The sequence below is a fragment of the Sinocyclocheilus grahami genome, unplaced genomic scaffold (assembly GCF_001515645.1).
Source record: "Sinocyclocheilus grahami isolate Dianchi unplaced genomic scaffold, SAMN03320097.WGS_v1.1 scaffold66.1, whole genome shotgun sequence".
NCBI lineage: Eukaryota > Metazoa > Chordata > Actinopteri > Cypriniformes > Cyprinidae > Sinocyclocheilus > Sinocyclocheilus grahami.
Genome location: NW_015505245.1, coordinates 1,389,118 through 1,406,608, shown reverse-complemented (window position 1 = coordinate 1,406,608; position 17,491 = coordinate 1,389,118). Strand labels below are relative to the sequence as shown.

At 39.5% G+C, this 17,491-nt stretch overlaps 2 protein-coding genes across 2 annotated transcripts in view; one reads left to right on the top strand and one right to left on the bottom strand.

The window, feature by feature from the left end:
* Positions 1 to 13,513, top strand: part of LOC107585082 (protein TANC2-like) — a 50,753-nt gene extending 37,240 nt beyond the window's left edge. The window contains exons 12-23 of the mRNA XM_016271938.1: positions 157 to 265; positions 414 to 536; positions 1,483 to 1,719; positions 1,842 to 2,027; positions 2,743 to 2,836; positions 2,920 to 3,053; positions 3,141 to 3,264; positions 3,419 to 3,594; positions 4,763 to 4,895; positions 6,366 to 6,412; positions 9,262 to 9,362; positions 10,266 to 13,513. Of these exons, the coding sequence (XP_016127424.1) occupies positions 157 to 265; positions 414 to 536; positions 1,483 to 1,719; positions 1,842 to 2,027; positions 2,743 to 2,836; positions 2,920 to 3,053; positions 3,141 to 3,264; positions 3,419 to 3,594; positions 4,763 to 4,895; positions 6,366 to 6,412; positions 9,262 to 9,362; positions 10,266 to 12,177 (3,376 nt within the window). The 3' untranslated portion in view covers positions 12,178 to 13,513. The remainder of the gene's footprint in view (positions 1 to 156; positions 266 to 413; positions 537 to 1,482; positions 1,720 to 1,841; positions 2,028 to 2,742; positions 2,837 to 2,919; positions 3,054 to 3,140; positions 3,265 to 3,418; positions 3,595 to 4,762; positions 4,896 to 6,365; positions 6,413 to 9,261; positions 9,363 to 10,265) is intronic.
* Positions 13,514 to 13,916: 403 nt separating this feature from the next.
* Positions 13,917 to 17,491, bottom strand: part of LOC107585081 (cytochrome b561-like) — a 13,992-nt gene continuing 10,417 nt past the window's right edge. Inside the window, exons 2-3 of the mRNA XM_016271937.1 lie at positions 15,237 to 15,447; positions 13,917 to 13,981 (exon numbers count right to left, since the gene is read on the bottom strand). Of these exons, the coding sequence (XP_016127423.1) occupies positions 13,917 to 13,981; positions 15,237 to 15,444 (273 nt within the window). The 5' untranslated portion in view covers positions 15,445 to 15,447. The remainder of the gene's footprint in view (positions 13,982 to 15,236; positions 15,448 to 17,491) is intronic.

Genomic DNA, 17,491 nt, shown 5'->3' with positions numbered 1-17,491 from the left:
GAGAAGTTCGAGGGGTCAAAATGTGTATATTTCATAAAAAGTAAAAGCATTTTTTCTTGTTGAATATCCTAAAGTAAAATCAGATGTGAACATTGTCAATGCCTGAGAAATATAGCTACATCTCTTATACCCCATCTTGTCTCTTTGATTCCTTAGGAGTGGCCACACACTGCTTGCTTTCTGGTTTTCACGGCAAGACAGTAAACTTAATCGACAGCAGACCCTCGAACTTGGCCACCACATTCTCAAAGCTCACATCTTTAAGGTTAGGCTAACTATAACAACTATAAAAGTTTGGATGTTGCTAAATTGAGAGCATAAACTTGACTACAGCAGTATAGAAATGCTTTTGAAACTGATTTATGTAACATTTCCATTGATGTTGTTAATAAAGCACTGTCTCTTGGATACAGGGCCTGAGTAAGAAGGTTGGGGTTTCCTCGTCAGTTCTGCAGGGGCTGTGGGTGTCCTACAGTACAGAAGGGCTCTCTGCAGCTTTGGCTTCATTGAGAAACCTCTACACTCCAAACATCAAGGTATAAAAATAAAAACTGATTTCCCAGTCATAGAAAACCTAAAAACATCTTCAATTTAAAGTTGTTTTCCAGGCCTGGAAAAGTAGTTTTTCTAAGGAAAATCTTAGATATTTCTACAGGGAATGTATAGTATACTACTATTCAAAACTTTGGAATTGGTAAAAAAAAAAAATTTATTATCATAAACAAGAAGAAATTAACATCTCTTAAACATCTCAATTTTAAAACTGAGATAATTAAAATAATTAAAAATACATAATTACATAATTACAAATTAAAAGTTTAGCAAACTGTCTGTTTCCAAATTGTTTACATTTCTTCATACATGACATTTCAAAACTTTGGGTTTGTTAGACTTTTGGGGGGAAAAGTATCTTATTATCACCAATGTTCCATTTATTTGGGCAAAAGAACAGTAAAAACATTGATATTGTGACATGTTATTACAATTTAAAATAACTATTTTTTTCTTTAATATATTTTAAAATGATTTAAATGAATGGTTTTAGTTATTTAAATTTTAAGATTATTAAAAAAAATTTAAATGAATTTGCCTGCATTTATTTGAAATAGGAATGTTTTGTTAGTATTAATACTTAAGTAATAAAAGTATTTACTATTTATTTAGTATTTATTTATTTTGATCAATTTAATGCATCTTTGCTGAATAAAAGTATTGATTTCTTTAAAAAAAAAAAAAAAAAAAGTCTCCCTGAGCTTTTGAATGGTAGTATATATTTTTCTAGTTATTTTATCTTTTTATTTTTTTGTAGTTATATTTATTTCTGTAATATTTATCAGCAAGAAATTGTTCATTTTGAGTGCAGTAAGCTATTATATATAGCATGATTGGAAATGTCTTTATTTCTTAACTCTGAAAAACATTTAGTCTCTTAATTGTTTTTTTATTCCGTCTACATATCCCCGTCTTCCTCTCTTCCTCCAGGTATCTCGGCTGCTGATTATGGGCGGAGCTAACATGAACTATCGTACAGAGGTGTTGAATAACGCCCCCATCCTGTGTGTCCACGCTCACCTGGGCTACCTGGAGACTGTGGCTCTGCTGCTGGAGTTTGGGGCGGATGTGGATGGCGTTTCAGAGAGCGGACTCACTCCCCTCAGCTACGCAGCGGCCGCAGGTCACCTACCTGTCATCACTGCCCTCTGCAGCAAGAAAGCCAAGGTCAGCCATGCCATGTTTAGCTAGAGATGGATAACCCATAAGAATGCAGGGTAGTGGCTGTAGGTTTTGAATTATCAGTCAAAGTTTCATCTCTGTCTCTCTCTCCTTATGTTTCTGTTTAGGTGGATCACCTGGATAAGAACGGTCAGTGTGCACTGGTCCACGCGGGTCTGCGGGGTCATCTAGAGGTGGTGAAGTATCTGGTGCAGTGCGAGTGGAACACAGACGGACAGCAGGCTGGATCCTTCAGCAAGAGCCATGCGGTACAGCAGGCCCTCATTGCAGCCGCCAGTATGGGCTATACAGAGGTAAGAGATTTTATTTTATATTTTTTAATGAATGAATTAAAGAAATTAATACTTTTATTCAGGACACATTAAACATTACATTGATCAGAAGCATCAGTAATGACATGTAGAATGTTATAATGTAATAATGCATGATTTCTATTTTAAATGTGTTTTTTGAACTTTCTATTTATCAGAGAAAACTTGTTTTAACATGTATGGTATTCTTTAGAATTTTATATTTATTATAGAATATAAAATATTACAAATAAATAATATCGTTAATATCTCAATTTGCATTAACTTTAGTAATACAAAGGCAAAAAAAAAATATTGTACAACTAAATTAAAACGAAAAATCATAGTGTGAAAACGAATGAAAATGAATTCAAGCTAACTAGAATTATAACTTAAAAATAATGTGTGTTTGACACACACGTGTGTCTGTGTGTGTGTATATATATATATATATATATATATATATAGCTTATCAGTACATATGTAATTGTTTAATTTAATAAATGTAATGTTTAATTTTTAGATTTGTGCCATTGTATTGTATTATATTTAAAAAAAAATTAAATCATTGTGCTAAATTGCCTTTATCCCTATGTATCTGTACTATGTCTGTACTACATCTGCACTGGAGGCTCTTGTCACCAAGACAAATTAATTATGTGTGTACACATACTTGACAATGAAGCTTATTTTGATTATAATTTTGATTCATTCACAGATTGTATCCTACCTGCTTGACCTACCTGAGAAAGATGAGGAAGAGGAGGAACGAGCTGAGATAAATAACTTTGACACACTGTGGGGTGAAACAGGTACAGGACAACCTGTACTCTGTGTTTTCATGTTAATATGAGTGCACAGATTGCTCACTAAAGAGTCTCTCTCTGCATCTCAGCTCTGACAGCAGCAGCGGGTCGGGGGAAGCTGGACGTGTGTCGTCTTTTACTGGAGCAGGGTGCCGCTGTGGCTCAGCCCAACCGCAGGGGCATCGTGCCACTCTTCAGCGCCGTGCGGCAGGGACACTGGCAGGTGGGCACCTCCAACATCTCAGGAGTCATTTTTACTTTGCACATGTGGTCTTTGTTTTAGTCTGAGATGTCGGTGTTGGCTGTGCAGATAGTGGACCTGTTGCTGAATCACGGCGCTGATGTGAACATGGCAGATAAACAGGGACGAACTCCTCTAATGATGGCTGCGTCTGAGGGACACCTGGGTACGGCCGAGTTCCTGCTGGCTCAAGGTACAGCTGTACTGATCACACACTAGATTAGTTGCTGTAGCTTAATAAGTATAAAAAATAGTAGGTATAAATATAAAGGAATATATTAGTCATTTAAATGAAAGGAAACTCCCAATCAATCCTTTCTTACCTGCTTTTCTAACTTATTTCACAGGAGCCTCATTGTCTCTGATGGACAAGGAGGGGCTAACAGCACTGAGCTGGGCGTGTCTTAAAGGCCACCTCCCGTTGGTCCGTGCTCTGGTTGAAAGAGGTGCAGCGACGGCCCATGCAGACAAGAGCGGACGCACTCCACTGGATCTTGCCGCTTTTTATGGCGACTCAGAAGTGGTTGGTTTTGTTATAGTAAACTAATGGAAAGTGGATCTAGATTGTTTAAAGGGGTCATCAGATACAAAATTCACTTTTACTTTTTTTTTTATAAATCCCCTAAAATAATAATCGCTTTCACAGATCGAGCCATTCACAGATTCTGGCCTGATGTACATCACACAGGCCAAGGCTCCTCCCACGAATATTGACTGACACTGGCATTTTAGCACAGACCCGCCCTGAGGGAGCTGTCATCAGTCCGCCATTGTTTTGAATGTTTCCTAAGCGACTGAGGTGTTTTGTTGCTGGATGTAATAATGAACATAGCAGTAGTCATTTACTCCCGACATCTGAGCCGCTGAAGACATGCAATGGATTGTTTTTTTAAAGGGAATGCATCCCCGATCTACCTAAATGCGTTTATGTTTGCGTGAATCATTCATGATCCAGCTTCACCTACAGAAGAAGTGAGTATAAGGTTTTTTTTATGAATCTTTGCAAGTTTACCATCTCTCAGAGAACTGCGTCACCCCATGGGGGTGAGCAGAGCTCTCATTAGCATTTAAAAGGACATGCTGTAAAATGGGTATAAATGGGTCGCTGTGAACAGAGCTGTTTATAACAGGGTAAAAAGGGTGTTGTTTTACACAACCATTGAGAAATTTGAACCAAAGTGTGTTATAGACTTTTCTTTAAGACCCTAAGTAATCATATCAACTTGTGGAAAATGTGCATCTGATGTCCCCTTTAAAAATATACACCTTAAAGTTCACCCAAACATAACAATTCTGTCATCATTTACTCACCCTCATATCATTCTGTACCTTTATTTCTTTCTTTCTTCTGTTGAACACAAAAGAAGATATTTTGAAGAATATTGGTAACCAAACAGTTGACGGTAACTATTGACTTCCATTCTATTGAAAAAAATACTATGGAAGTCAATGACTACCGTCAACTGATACCAATATTTTTACATTTTCGTCTTTCGTGTTTAACAGAAGAAAGAAACTCAGACAGGTTTGGAAAATGTGGAGGATGAGTAAATGAAGACAGAATATAAATTTTCGGATTAACTTTAAATCTCCAGAATGGGGTGCGCATGCAAATGCTAATAGTTTTAAACGGATATCACATACAGATATACAGACAATAAGCCACAGCTCTGGTGTTGATGTGGTTCCAGGTGCAGTATCTGGTGGATCATGGTGCTATGATCGAGCATGTGGACTACAGCGGCATGCGTCCACTGGATCGTGCAGTTGGCTGCAGGAACACATCAGTGGTGGTGGCGCTGCTCAAGAAGGGCGCCAAGATAGGTAGGCTGGAAGGGGAACTGTTCTTACAGAAACAATTTTTGCTAAACTATGTTCTAAGTATTTGTGGTAAAATGAGCTTCACACACAAGTTCACACAATTTATTTTACTTAAATAAAAAAAAGATGCATGTATTGTGTTATAACTGATTTGAGGTTTTAATGCTGCGCTCCATTCAACCTGGAAAGTCAGAATCACCAGCTTCCTACTTGGGGAAAGAAAATCTAATAAAATACCATTTCTAAGTTGGAAACTCTTTCTGAATAATTCTGGCTGAATATTTTGCTCAGGGAAGAAAAGTAAACATGGTTCTCTTGGTCATTCTGAAATGCTGGAGCCAAAGCATTTTCTGGCACGCTGTTGCTCCTATACATAAAGGATCTGTCACTGATCGCTAGCAACCATGAAGTTCATCAGAGCAGTTTGTCTGCAAGCTTTAATATTACGTTTAAAATGTAAAAAAGAGCCACAGCAGCTTTCTCAGGGCTACAACTTCCATTTCCGTTCCTATTTTTGTTCAGTTCTGTTCTTTTCTGCACATGGGATGCAAATACTGCTTTATTCGCAAATAGTTTTTGTGAATTTTTTTGCATAAATTTGCAGCTTGGATGGAAGCAGAGAAGCAAGGTAGAACATTTAGCAAACATGCTGTTTCCATTTTTTGTATAATTATTATTATAACCAATTAAAATGACTATTTTCTACTTTAAAATGTAATTTATTCCAGTGCTGTATTTCCAAAGCTGAATTTTCAGCATCATTACTCCAGTCTTCAGTGTCACATGATCCTTCAGAAATCAATTTAAACATTCAAGTAACATTTGTATTATTATCAATGCTGAAAACATTCCTCAAGGTCATTGTTACAGAATAAAAGTATTAATTTCCTTAATTTTTTTTTTTAATGTACTGACGCCAAACTTTTGAGTGTATGTCGTACATTCAATAGGACTATCCCTCACTAACATTTGAATGGAGCGCAGTATAAATTCCAATGCTTATACCTTGAAGAAGTGCATTAGAACATAAAAAGCAGATGCATTGGATATACTGTATCATGAAGATCACATGAAATTAGCTTGACATGTAGATGTCTTTCTCCTTCATACCCCTCCCTGTGAGCTCAGTCATCCGAGTCTAACCCTCCTTCTCGTGTGCTCTTCACCGACCTGCAGAACTCCACTGATCTGCAGCTGATCAGGATGGGCTTGTTGCTTTTGCTAATGTTGCTGCTTGCCACAGCTTCTCACGGCTGATCTTCCTTGTTCTTCCTTTCACCTCACTCTTTCACCCCTATCCACCAACTATCAATCTCTCTTGTTCTCTGCCCTTGACTCTCTATCACATTCTTCCTGTTTTCTCTTTTTCATAAACCTTTGCTCCCTGTCTCATACGGATACTTCACTCTGCCCCCAATAACCTGTCACCCTTTCACTCGTGACCCTTCCCACCACTTCTCTCCTCGTAACCAGGATGTCAGACACTCCCCACCCGTGCCCGAGGTAAAACACAGACCTTTGTGCGCCCCATCTGCCATTTTTGACTGTGTCCCTCCATCTCGTTACCTGTGTGGTCCCTTCTCCATTGATCGGGTCTGTTAGTGTTTTGGGTGCCCCGATGTGAAAGGCATTTAATCTTCATATCATTCTTGGCTATGATGAATAGAGCTGCTATCAGCCATAAACATGGGTGGATTTTGTGTAAATTTATACTGCAAAATTCTGATGGTAGATGTTGATTCTTCCCATTAATTTTTTGCTTGCATGGCTGCATGTAGGAAAACCAGTGTTGCATTTTTGCATGATGCTGCAGAATGTTTCTACATGCTGAGTGTTCTGTGGTTTTGGGGAGCGTTAACACAGAATGCATTCTTGCACTGTTTTGCAACTGTTTTTCTATGTAATCATGTGCCATAGAGTCATCTTTGACCACTGCAATGTCTTCAAAGTCGCAATTTCAAAAAGTTAAAAGAAGTTAAAAACTTATCTCGAGATTCCTGTATTTGGTCGTATTGAGATGGACATCTTTTAATGTTGTGATGCTTCTTGCTTTTTGTAGCATCTTGCACCATTAGGATTGCATTTTAATATGTTGTATCAGTCTAAAATAATTTTTTTTAAAACTCATCTCGAGATTTTCTGTTTAGTTCTATTAGGTATCACATTGATTATGCTGTGTCAAGTTGAAAAAAGTTCAAAACGAATCGAGATGCATGCATTTGGTCATACTCTGTTGCGCTATCTTTTAATGTTGCGATGCTTGTTTTTTCAGCATCTTGCGCCATTGGTGTCACATTTTAAGATACTGTGTCAAGTTAAAAGAAGCTAAAAATCATCTTGAGATGCCTGTATTTTGTTCAATTCCTTTGTGTTGTTGTACTGTAATGGATTTTTGCACCATTAGTGTTGCGTTTTAAGATGCTGCTCATGAAACCACATTGCGATAGACGTCTTTGACCGCTGTGCTAATTTTCAGCATCCTGTGCCATGAACGTCACATGTTTAAGATGCTGTAGTTTTAAAAGGCATCTCAAGACACCTGCATTCTGTTCTATTTTGCTTTATTACAATGGACATCTTCAATTGTTGCAACACATCTTGCTGTTTTTTAGCACCTTGTGCCATTAGCTCAGACTTTTAAGATACTGTTTGAAGTTAAATACGTGTTTATGAATACTGTCCGGCTCTGTTGTGTATTCTGCAACGCATCTAGCTGTTTTTGATTGCAAGAATGCATCCTGTGTGAACAAATGCCTAAAATTTTTTCCACAGTTGCTGTCCGTTTGGCTTTTTCGGGCTGTTGTTTGGTACCTGATCCTGTGGTTCCTAGCGTGTCCTCAACTGTGTCTTGCATGAATTGCACTAAATCACTGCCTGCCTGCATACTGCAACTGGCTGCCCATGGCCAAATCTACAGATCTAATAGACCACTATCAATCTCTTATTCCCACCTTCCCTCCACTGTACATTGTCCAAACCAATAGAAACACATGACCACCTCTATTCAGGCTCTCCACAGAGAGATCAAGCATGTTGACTACAAGTTCAGTAGCTGTAGGACTCAATGTTTTGATTGCCAGTATAAACGTGCAATATAACAAAGAGTGAAAAATTTAAGGGGGTCTGAATACTTTCCGTACCCACTGTATATAAAAAAAATGAAGTGAATTAAAGGGATAGTTCACCCAAAAATTTAAAATTATATAATTAATTATCATTAACCCTCATGTCATTCCAAACCCGTAAGACCTTCGTTCATCTTCAGAACACAACTTCAGAACCCTTACTGTGTTTCTGTGCCTAAATCGGGGTCGGACTCTTGCTGTTTATGGAGGGTCAGAAAGCTCTCGGATTTCATCAAAAATATCTTAATTTGTGTTCCGAAGATGAACGAAGATCTTACGAGTTTGGAACGACATGAGGGTGAGTAATTAATGATATAATTTTCATTTTTGGGTGAACTATCCCTTTAAGACATTGAAAGACACCATACACGTTATTGCGTTATATTACATTTGATGTCTACCCTAACTAAAGTCCATGATATCAGTATTACATTGGCCATTAGCCACCCTCCACTGTAGCTAAATATTGACACAAGCCCATATCTTTTGACCACTAATATACTGTAAATCTCCTTGTTTACAAGCATCCATGCAAATATAACCACCTAACCAACAAACTGCACACATTAGTTTTGCATTTGGTCTGTGTTCTTAATTTCTTTTGAAAACACTTCAAAAAGACCAGAGTTTTTTTATTTTCTCCTTTATGGCTACATTATTTCTCATTTTGATCTCACCCAAAGAACATTTTGCATTTGGATTTTCAAACCTCCATCCTCTGGATGGAGAAATCCTCCTGAGACCTCCAAATATACTCCGCTCATGCTGCTGTTTTTCTTGCCATCATGCTCTCATCCTTGTTTCAGTTTGTTTTGTTGGTTCATCAGGTTTATCGGACATTTGTTGGATTTGTTTAACTGTTAGGCATAGTACAGGAAGAGGTTTGAGCTGTCACACTGCATCGTCCCACTGTCCCTGTGGAGCATATATTTGTATGTGTGTGTCAATACATTTTATAAGTATGTACAAGCATTTCCATAATTGTATGTCAGTTTATCATATTTGCACTAATGGTGCTCAAAATATATATTTTTTGTTTATTTTTGTAATAATCAGTGTTCACATCCTCATATAAATGTGACATGTTCATGTTCAACCTGCGTGTGTCTGCATAAGTGATGAGTCTGTGTGGATGTGTGCGTGACAGTGTTTGTGTGCATGTCTGCATGCACATGTGTGTGTGTCTTCCCTCTGACCTCATGTACAGCTCAGTGTATGACTGTTGGTCCTGTTGTTGCTTGCAGGACTTTGGGATGGCGGAAGAGTTTGCCTCCAAGGCACTAGAGTTGAAACCCAAATCCTATGAAGCCTATTACGCACGAGCCCGTGCCAAGCGCAGCAGCAGGTAACCAGGACAGCCTTTAAAACACATTCTGTCTCTAGCACAGATAAAGTGCTGACAGATCATGACCCAAAATTTCGATTGGTTGACGTAGTGCTATGCTAGAGCTTCAAGATAGAAGTCAATTTAGGCCCCTTAACCCCTGCATCACTAGATGTCAACAGCAGGATTAGACCTGTTCTTCATACTTCATGTTTTGTTGACCAATCAGATTCTTTTTCTTTAGAATGTCCATCATTCATATTTTATTCCTTTTCCTCTCCCCACAATTTTGTTTACTTTGACTCTCTGTGCCCAGAACACTTATATCAACTTGCTTGGTTTTGGAGAACCAGAGGTTTTTTGGGTCTATGATTTTGATCAATAGGTAAAATTTCTAACGAACGTTCCGGGTTCAATTAAATTGTTAACTTTGACTTTTACAATGAAAATCTGTGGGCATCCCAGAAGAGCAAAACATCAGAAGTCTGGAGTTTTTTAGGTTTTACTGACTTTACACAGTCATACCAGGAGTTTAGAGAAAATATCTTTGCACTGACAGGGTTCGTAAACTGTACCATCATTAGTCTCATCATTAGTCTTGTTGGCTATACAGTACTTTTAAAACAATGTTTCCATTTATCCTCGTAAAGGTCTTTAACTCATAGACTTCTGCTGTAAGTGCAAGAATGATTTTTGTTTGTTTTTACAAAATGGGGAATGAATCATAGTTATTCTGTGTGGTAATTGACAGCAGGTAATTGACAATCGACTTGCATTGAACTCTGAATAGTCCTTTAGCAATGGTCATTTCTTAGTCTTTATCAGTCAGTTCATTGGTTAACAAGCATATTTCTTCCTTTCTCTTTTCCTACTGACATATTCCACCTTCCTACTCTCTCTCATTCTTGGTCTCCCTCACTGTAGGCAATTCCACGCAGCCCTGGAGGACCTGAGTGAAGCTGTGCGTCTATGTCCCAATAACCGCGAGATCCAGCGCCTGCTGCAACGTGTAGAAGAAGAGTGTCATCAAGTTGAACAACAACAGGAGCTGGATCCGCCTCCTTCCCCTCCCCGCGATCAAGCCCCATCCATGGTTTCGCCTCCTCCAATGGAGCCTCACATTTCAGACATGGAGCCTGTCCAGGACTTGTTTGAGGAGGACGATGATTACCTCGAGCGGGATTTGGACGGCCTACCACTTGGTGTTCCTGCTGAGCCCCACACTATACCATCGGGACTTCCTGTCATTCAAAACATGCCTCCATCTCCGAGCCATCACGATTCACCCTACTTGGGCCAAGCGTATGATTTTCGCCCCAGTCCCCCTTCAATGTCCTCTCCTACCAGGCAAGGCTACCAGTCCCCCTCTCCGTCGCTCTCACCAACGCACCAGAGCTCTCCCTTCCGGCCCAGTCCCCTTCATCAGGCCTCTTACCACTTCAGCCCACCGCCATCACCGTTACGCCGTGGACCACAGTATCGTGCCAGCCCCACCTCTGAGGGAGTCGCCATGTACCGTCCCCAGTCCGCCTCTGCAGGACGGTACCAGCAGGACCAGCTTGCAGGGCGACCCAAGTCCCCTCTGTCCAAGATGAGCAGCCAACGTTCTTTCCAATTTTCCCAACAGACTTCCCAGCCATCACAACAGACCCAGTGGTTGCAGCCAGCCAAAGCACAGATCATCCGCACTAACCAGCCCAGCACTGCGGTGCACTCCAGTGTCGTACTGGGTAGTAGTGCATACAGTCAGATTGCTCACTCGATGAGCGCCCGCTGCCCAGGAGAAATGGATGAGCTTGGGGATGGAGGGTACTCTTCCTCACTTCAACCTCAGGGCAGTCTGAGTGCAGGGGCCTTGTACCAGCGTGCCATCAGCATGGATCCTGGCCTTGTGGAGGACGAGCTCCCTCAGAGGCCCTCCTCTGCATACAGACCCAATCCCGGAGGAGTCCGTTACGCTCAGACACCACAGATCAGCCGCAGTCAGTCGACCGCCTACTATCCAGTCTCGCCTCACGAAATTGAGCGACAGGTGACTCTGGGTTCACCAGAGAACCTTCAAGCCCACCGACGTCCAGTCAGCGCGAATAGTGCTGAACCCAAACAGCACCCACCAGCTCCACGCCCCCTTATTCACTCCCACAGTACGGGTCTACGCTTCTCTCCATCCAGCAACAGTTTGGTGGCAGGTTCTGCTGCTAACCTAGGCCCAGGGTTCAGGGTGTCAGCTTCTGTGCAGCAAATGGAGATCCCTCTAAAGCTTTCCTATGAAGGCGGCTACCATGATGACCTTTCACCGGTGTCACCCCCACAAGGCACAGACTTCCGGGTGGTGGGTGGAACATATCCAGGAGAAGCACTTCGCTCCCGCACTACACCTTTCATGGGAATTATCGACAAGACCGCACGGACTCAGCAGTACCTTCAGCAGCAGCCTTCGCTGGCATCGTCCTCTTCGGGTTCTCGACCCTGGACCGTTTCTTCTCTGGATACGGTGGTGAACAGTCCAGCCACTTCCCCTAGCAACATGGGCTATGGACAACAAGCAGCACCCCTCAGCCATATCGCCTACTACAACCGCACCAACAACGCTCACAATGGCCACCTCATGGATGACGATTTCTACGCCAACTCCCCTGGTGTGACACGGGACCGGGCGGACGCTATGAGCAGAGTTAGCCAGGTTCCCACATACCCGGATGTGAAAGTGGCACGGACTCTGCCAGTTTCCCAGGCCTACCAGGACAATGAGTTTAGGCAGATGTCTCGAAATGAAAGGCAAGGCCCAACCTCACCCATTAAACCAAAGAGACCCTTTGTGGAGTCTAACGTGTAAGAATAAAGAAACGGTGTGCAAGATTTATTAGAACATTCTCGAGGAATATCTAACATGTTGACCATCTTATCTCTTCGTTTTACGTCCCATATCTTGATAATGAAAATAAAGACCTCTCAAGGTGAATTTCACTGATGTGAATCTAGCATGTACAAATCAAATGCATCTATATTTGCTCTGGACACAAAAATGGAAGTATCAGGACCCATTGGAGTTATAGTAGGCCTGTGTAACTGCTGTACACCAACCTTCTACTTTTCTGTACCTTTCTGAGAGGGTGGCTTCTCAATGCCAGTCATGGACACATTGCTGAGCATGGCCCCTGGACCAGATGTCCTCACTAATGTTCCCACTCAAACCAGTAATATCCCTGAGAATCTGGCTGTGTCTTGAGTTGAAAATGTACCTAAAATATTCCAGATCAATATTGCTAAAGCAAAAAACTAATATTTAAAATTAAGTTATGTTTGTATAAATATATATACACCTAAATTTCAATGCAGTTGTGTTTTCAGTTTGCCTTGAGTTGACATGCACTCAGCAATGTGAAATATTTTTTAGACTTTTCTGGGCATTTTTATTTTTTGTCAACAGGTTATAAAGGTCAACAGGATCGCTACCTTTAACGCAATGCAAATATCTGTAGTGTTTGGTTAATAATTTCATATCTGCTCAAGGGAAGTAGCATTCAGGTGGTCAGCTGTTAATTTACTCGCTCTAAAGTAGTCACACCACTAAAACGGAAATTGTCTTTTCCAAAGAAACCTTTCTCATGGGAAGGTAGGCGTGGGGAAAACTTTTTTTTTGCAGCCTCCGAATTCACATGCTCTCATTCATTATGTTTTGAGAGTTTATTTGTGCACTGAAACATGCCTTCAGAACATTTTCCCTGTTTGTTTTAAACTGTGAGTACTTGCTTTCAAATATGGGAAACCTGACTTGATGTCAAAGCCTGTGTCATGTATCGCTATTGAACTAACACTATTGGTAGGTCAGGCACTTTTTTACGGATGTCTTGGTGGGAAGATGGTGACACATCAGATTTTCTCACTGGATCTGACTTTACTAATCAATGTTCAACTGCTGTTGAAAAAGAGCAGGTCTTTTTGCAGTGTTTTAATTATTATTATTTTCTCATTTTAAAGTTATATGAGGTGCACTCAGAGTTGACCTGGAATACTGCTTACTGTACAACAGTGTTTGTATTTAACTTTGTTTTCCTTTTGTATGACCAAAATGTAAATGGCTGTAAATAATGTGCTGAACTAGAATGCATGCTCTCTGCTAATACACAAACCTGAGTGTGTGTATGTGTGTGGTTTTATGTATGAGGGAAAAGACTTTCAGATCCAATCTGACTGAAACATTATTTCATAAAGATTTGCAAGTTAGGTCAATGTGTGGGACGTTTATCTGCCAAAAGTCACCCATATGTGAAAAGAGTGTTTATTTATAGACTAATGAAGTTAATAATCATGTGTGTAGTACACTGAATTTAAGTACAGTATTCATGATTTCTGCAGTAAATGGGCACATAAGGAATATCATCTTGAATAAAACCAGCATTTGATGCCAAACCATGAGAGATGTAGAAAAGAAGACAAATATCATTCATATTCACTGAAAGACTCATTCACATGGTGACTCACTGATTTCCTCCCGTTCAAAATTTTTACCTCAGCTTAGTGACATCAGTTTGTTTTTTTTAAGCTATATTTTTCAGATACATTCACTGACACTCACATGATACTGAAGAGCAGTTTCTCTGTGATTCTGTTTCTAAAGACACGATAAACCAGAACAGCTGCGGCAGAGAAAGAACAAGAACTAATCAAGTCATATTTTCACACGCAAAATTTATACTAAGAGTATAAATTAACAGAAGAAATATAAAAGTCTTAAAGATACAGGACCAAAAACAGCCTGCATCAGGTTTGAAATTCTACAGATGCTGTAACCTGATGAATAACATGTCCTCCCATGTGTTTTTTTGGCCTTTCTACACGCAGACAGATGCCCTCTGGGCTGTTTTTACTGCTGCTTTTTGGGACAGCTAAACCTCTAATAGGCCAGTGACATTTCAGGTATAATGTCCTAATTGAATTGCCATGACAAGGGCGTTTTCAATCAGACGAGCACTGCTAAAGATATTAGCTCAGTATCTGTCTCTGTTGAGTGTTTTAAGTGTCCAGATGGAAGAACCATGAATTGACTGTGATTATGCTTTAATAATATCTCTCTTACTATTTTTCCTTTGTCCTGTGACCTTGCCTACAGCAGTTACCGATTAATAGAAAAAAGCACACAATACCGACTCTCAGCAGGGCTTGATCTCTGTTTAAAAAACCACCCGTGAAGTATCCCAGCCCATATTGATTAATATATATCAGGGAGCAAATCCGATATTAGCTCCGATAATAGCATTAGCTGGCCCTTCCTGTTCAGTATTGTGTGTTTTATTGAAAGCAAAGAGTCACATACACACACTCTTAAGGCTGAGAGACAGAAGACACACAGATGTCCTATTAGACCATTACATTCAAGCTCTTGGTCTCCATAAGCAGCTGATGAATCATAAATAATAATAATAATATTACAACATTAAATCTAGTATATTTTGATTTCATATTGATTTATTTTTACAATATATATATATATGAAATACTTTTTATATGTTGAACATTTTAACCACAATTTAAACCCAATACTGTAGATTTAAATACAGTTTGAGTGAAATAATAAATGGGTTGATCGTCAAATAATGGCAACATTTGTTCATGTTACCAACTCGGCAGAGGAAAGCTTGGTTAATCACTAATTTCAATGTATTAAAAAATGATTAAATGGAAAAATGATTCATTTTCTAGGCTGTTGTGGCTAGAGAAAATACATCTATTCAATATTCAATATTCAGGGCTGTAAACCTGAAAGCCCAGAGAAACTACATCAGTAGTCTTGGGTGTCTCCTGAACTGCAACTCTTCTTTTATTTTCTCTTTGCAAACTTCAAGTAAATGAGGATAAAACAATACATATGTTATCTTTACACTTAATTCTTACCATCTCCATAGAGGAAGACCAGGCCGAGGACCATACAGAGAGGGTGGACGTTAAACTCTTGTGTGGAGCCGTCCCAGGCGTAGCCTCCGCGGTAATGTCCCATCCACACGCCTGTGATCACCACACATGCCACCCCCAGCACCTGAGAGCCCGCCACGTACCACGGCAGCGTCCGCAAGCCACCCATGCTCACCGGCATACCCTCCATCACCTGCCAGACAAGAAAGAGCAAACTGGAAAACCTTTCAGGGATGTACAAGACTCCACCTCTTGTGCAAATTAAATATTTCATGAATTATAGTGATAGTGGATTTGCTTCCACTATCAAAATAGACAAATTTGACCCATACATGTTCTAGATATAGGCCATATGTTCAATGAGACACATAAGTACAAAATAGTTTGTACTTTTCGTTCTATATTTGCAATATTATTTCACATGAAATGTGATTTTAATATTGGCAGTGAAGAAGCTGCATGAATGTGTAATAAGTCTTAACGTTGTGGTTTGGATAGTCGCGTGATGCCTTATAAAACCTTTAGTAAACCCATTATGCAGATGTGTTTAAGTATCATGTGGTCTTTGCCAGCCTTACGAAGCACAGCATCCCCCCACTGTAAAAACAATCAGTTATATGACTGCATGATGATTAACAAGCTTAAATTCCCATTTAGCTGACACAAACACATCATGTTTAGAGCTCTAGAACCACTAACCTCGTGGTGATAATAACAAGCTATACGATGAAACCTGTATAAGAGTGGGAAACTCCTCTAGACGTCATGCAAACCATAATCTAGAGGTGATGCCATTTTAAAATGCATTTGCCACTAAGTTATGGTGCAGCAGCACGCGCTGTCAATAGCATGGAAAAAGTGTCACTCACCTGCGCCACGTCTCCAGAAAGCCAGAGGAAAGGGCGTATTTGTATGATTGGGTATTTTGGACAAGAATCACAAGATCCTTATTGCTTGAGGGGTTTTGTAACCTACTTTCAAAATTGCATCTGATGTTCTCTCTCTATAGAGTTCACTCGAAGCCTCTGCAGATGTAGACGCACGACTTACACGCCTGCCTGCTCTTTCATATACTAGTGTTATAGCGCACGGCTTGACGCTCTTGGAAGTTGACGGGCAGATTCTGACCACGCCCCCGCGCTGTCACTATTGGCTGGCCAATCACAACGCACTGGATAGTTGGCCAACACCTCTCCACGTCACGACTATCTCCAAGATTTCCTCTAAGAATTTTTTTTGGGGGGGGGGGGGGGGGGGGGGTTATTATGCAGAGGATGAGGTCTGAAACGCACTTCAGTTGCCTTGGTAACCACATCTTTGAGCGATTGCTGATGATTTGATCATCTTGTCTAAATCATAGGCTAGACAGACGTTTTTACTGCCAATAATTTATCCAGTAATTCTTCCAATCCAATCATTCTTAAAGCATTTACTTTTATTTAAGTGCACTATGCTGTTCAAAAGTTTGGGGTCGGTAAGATTTTTAATGTTTTTAATGTTTGAAGAAAGAAAGAAGTTTCTCATGCTCACCAAGTGTGCATTTATCGGATTAAAAATACAGTAAAAATAATAATATTGTTAAGTGTTATTATAATTTCAAATAACTGTTTTCTGTTTGAATATTTTTAAAGTCTTCAGTAGGCCTATCATATGTGAGAAATCCCAATGCAGGTTTGGCGCTCAAGAAATATTATTATCAATGCTGAAAACAGTTTTGCTGCTTTATTTTTGTACAAACCTTAATACATTCGGATTCTTTTATGAATAGAAAGTTCAAAGGAAGAACATTTATTTAAAAAACAATATTTTGTAACATTATAAATGTCTTTGCTGCCACTTTTGATCAATTTAAATCAACTAATTTCTTTAAAAATATGCTAAATAAAAGTAATAATTCCTTTAAAATGTGTGTAAACAAAAATGTATGTATTATTGTTACTTATTTCATTTTTTTCATTCAGGCAAAAACTGTGATGCTAGAATAAACGGTTTGGAATATGGATGGATGGAAGTAAAAAGAAAAACGAATAATATAAATAAACGAGTAAATAAATTACATTTTAAATCAATATATTTGCTTATTTACATAGGCAGATCAAAACCTTTTATCTTTTGAAGTGGATCAAAACCTTTTATCAAAGTTGTCCTAAAACCTTAAATCAAAATCTGTTCTTTGATTAACTTTTTTGATCCACTTCAGATGTTGACTACTGTATATATATATATATATATATATA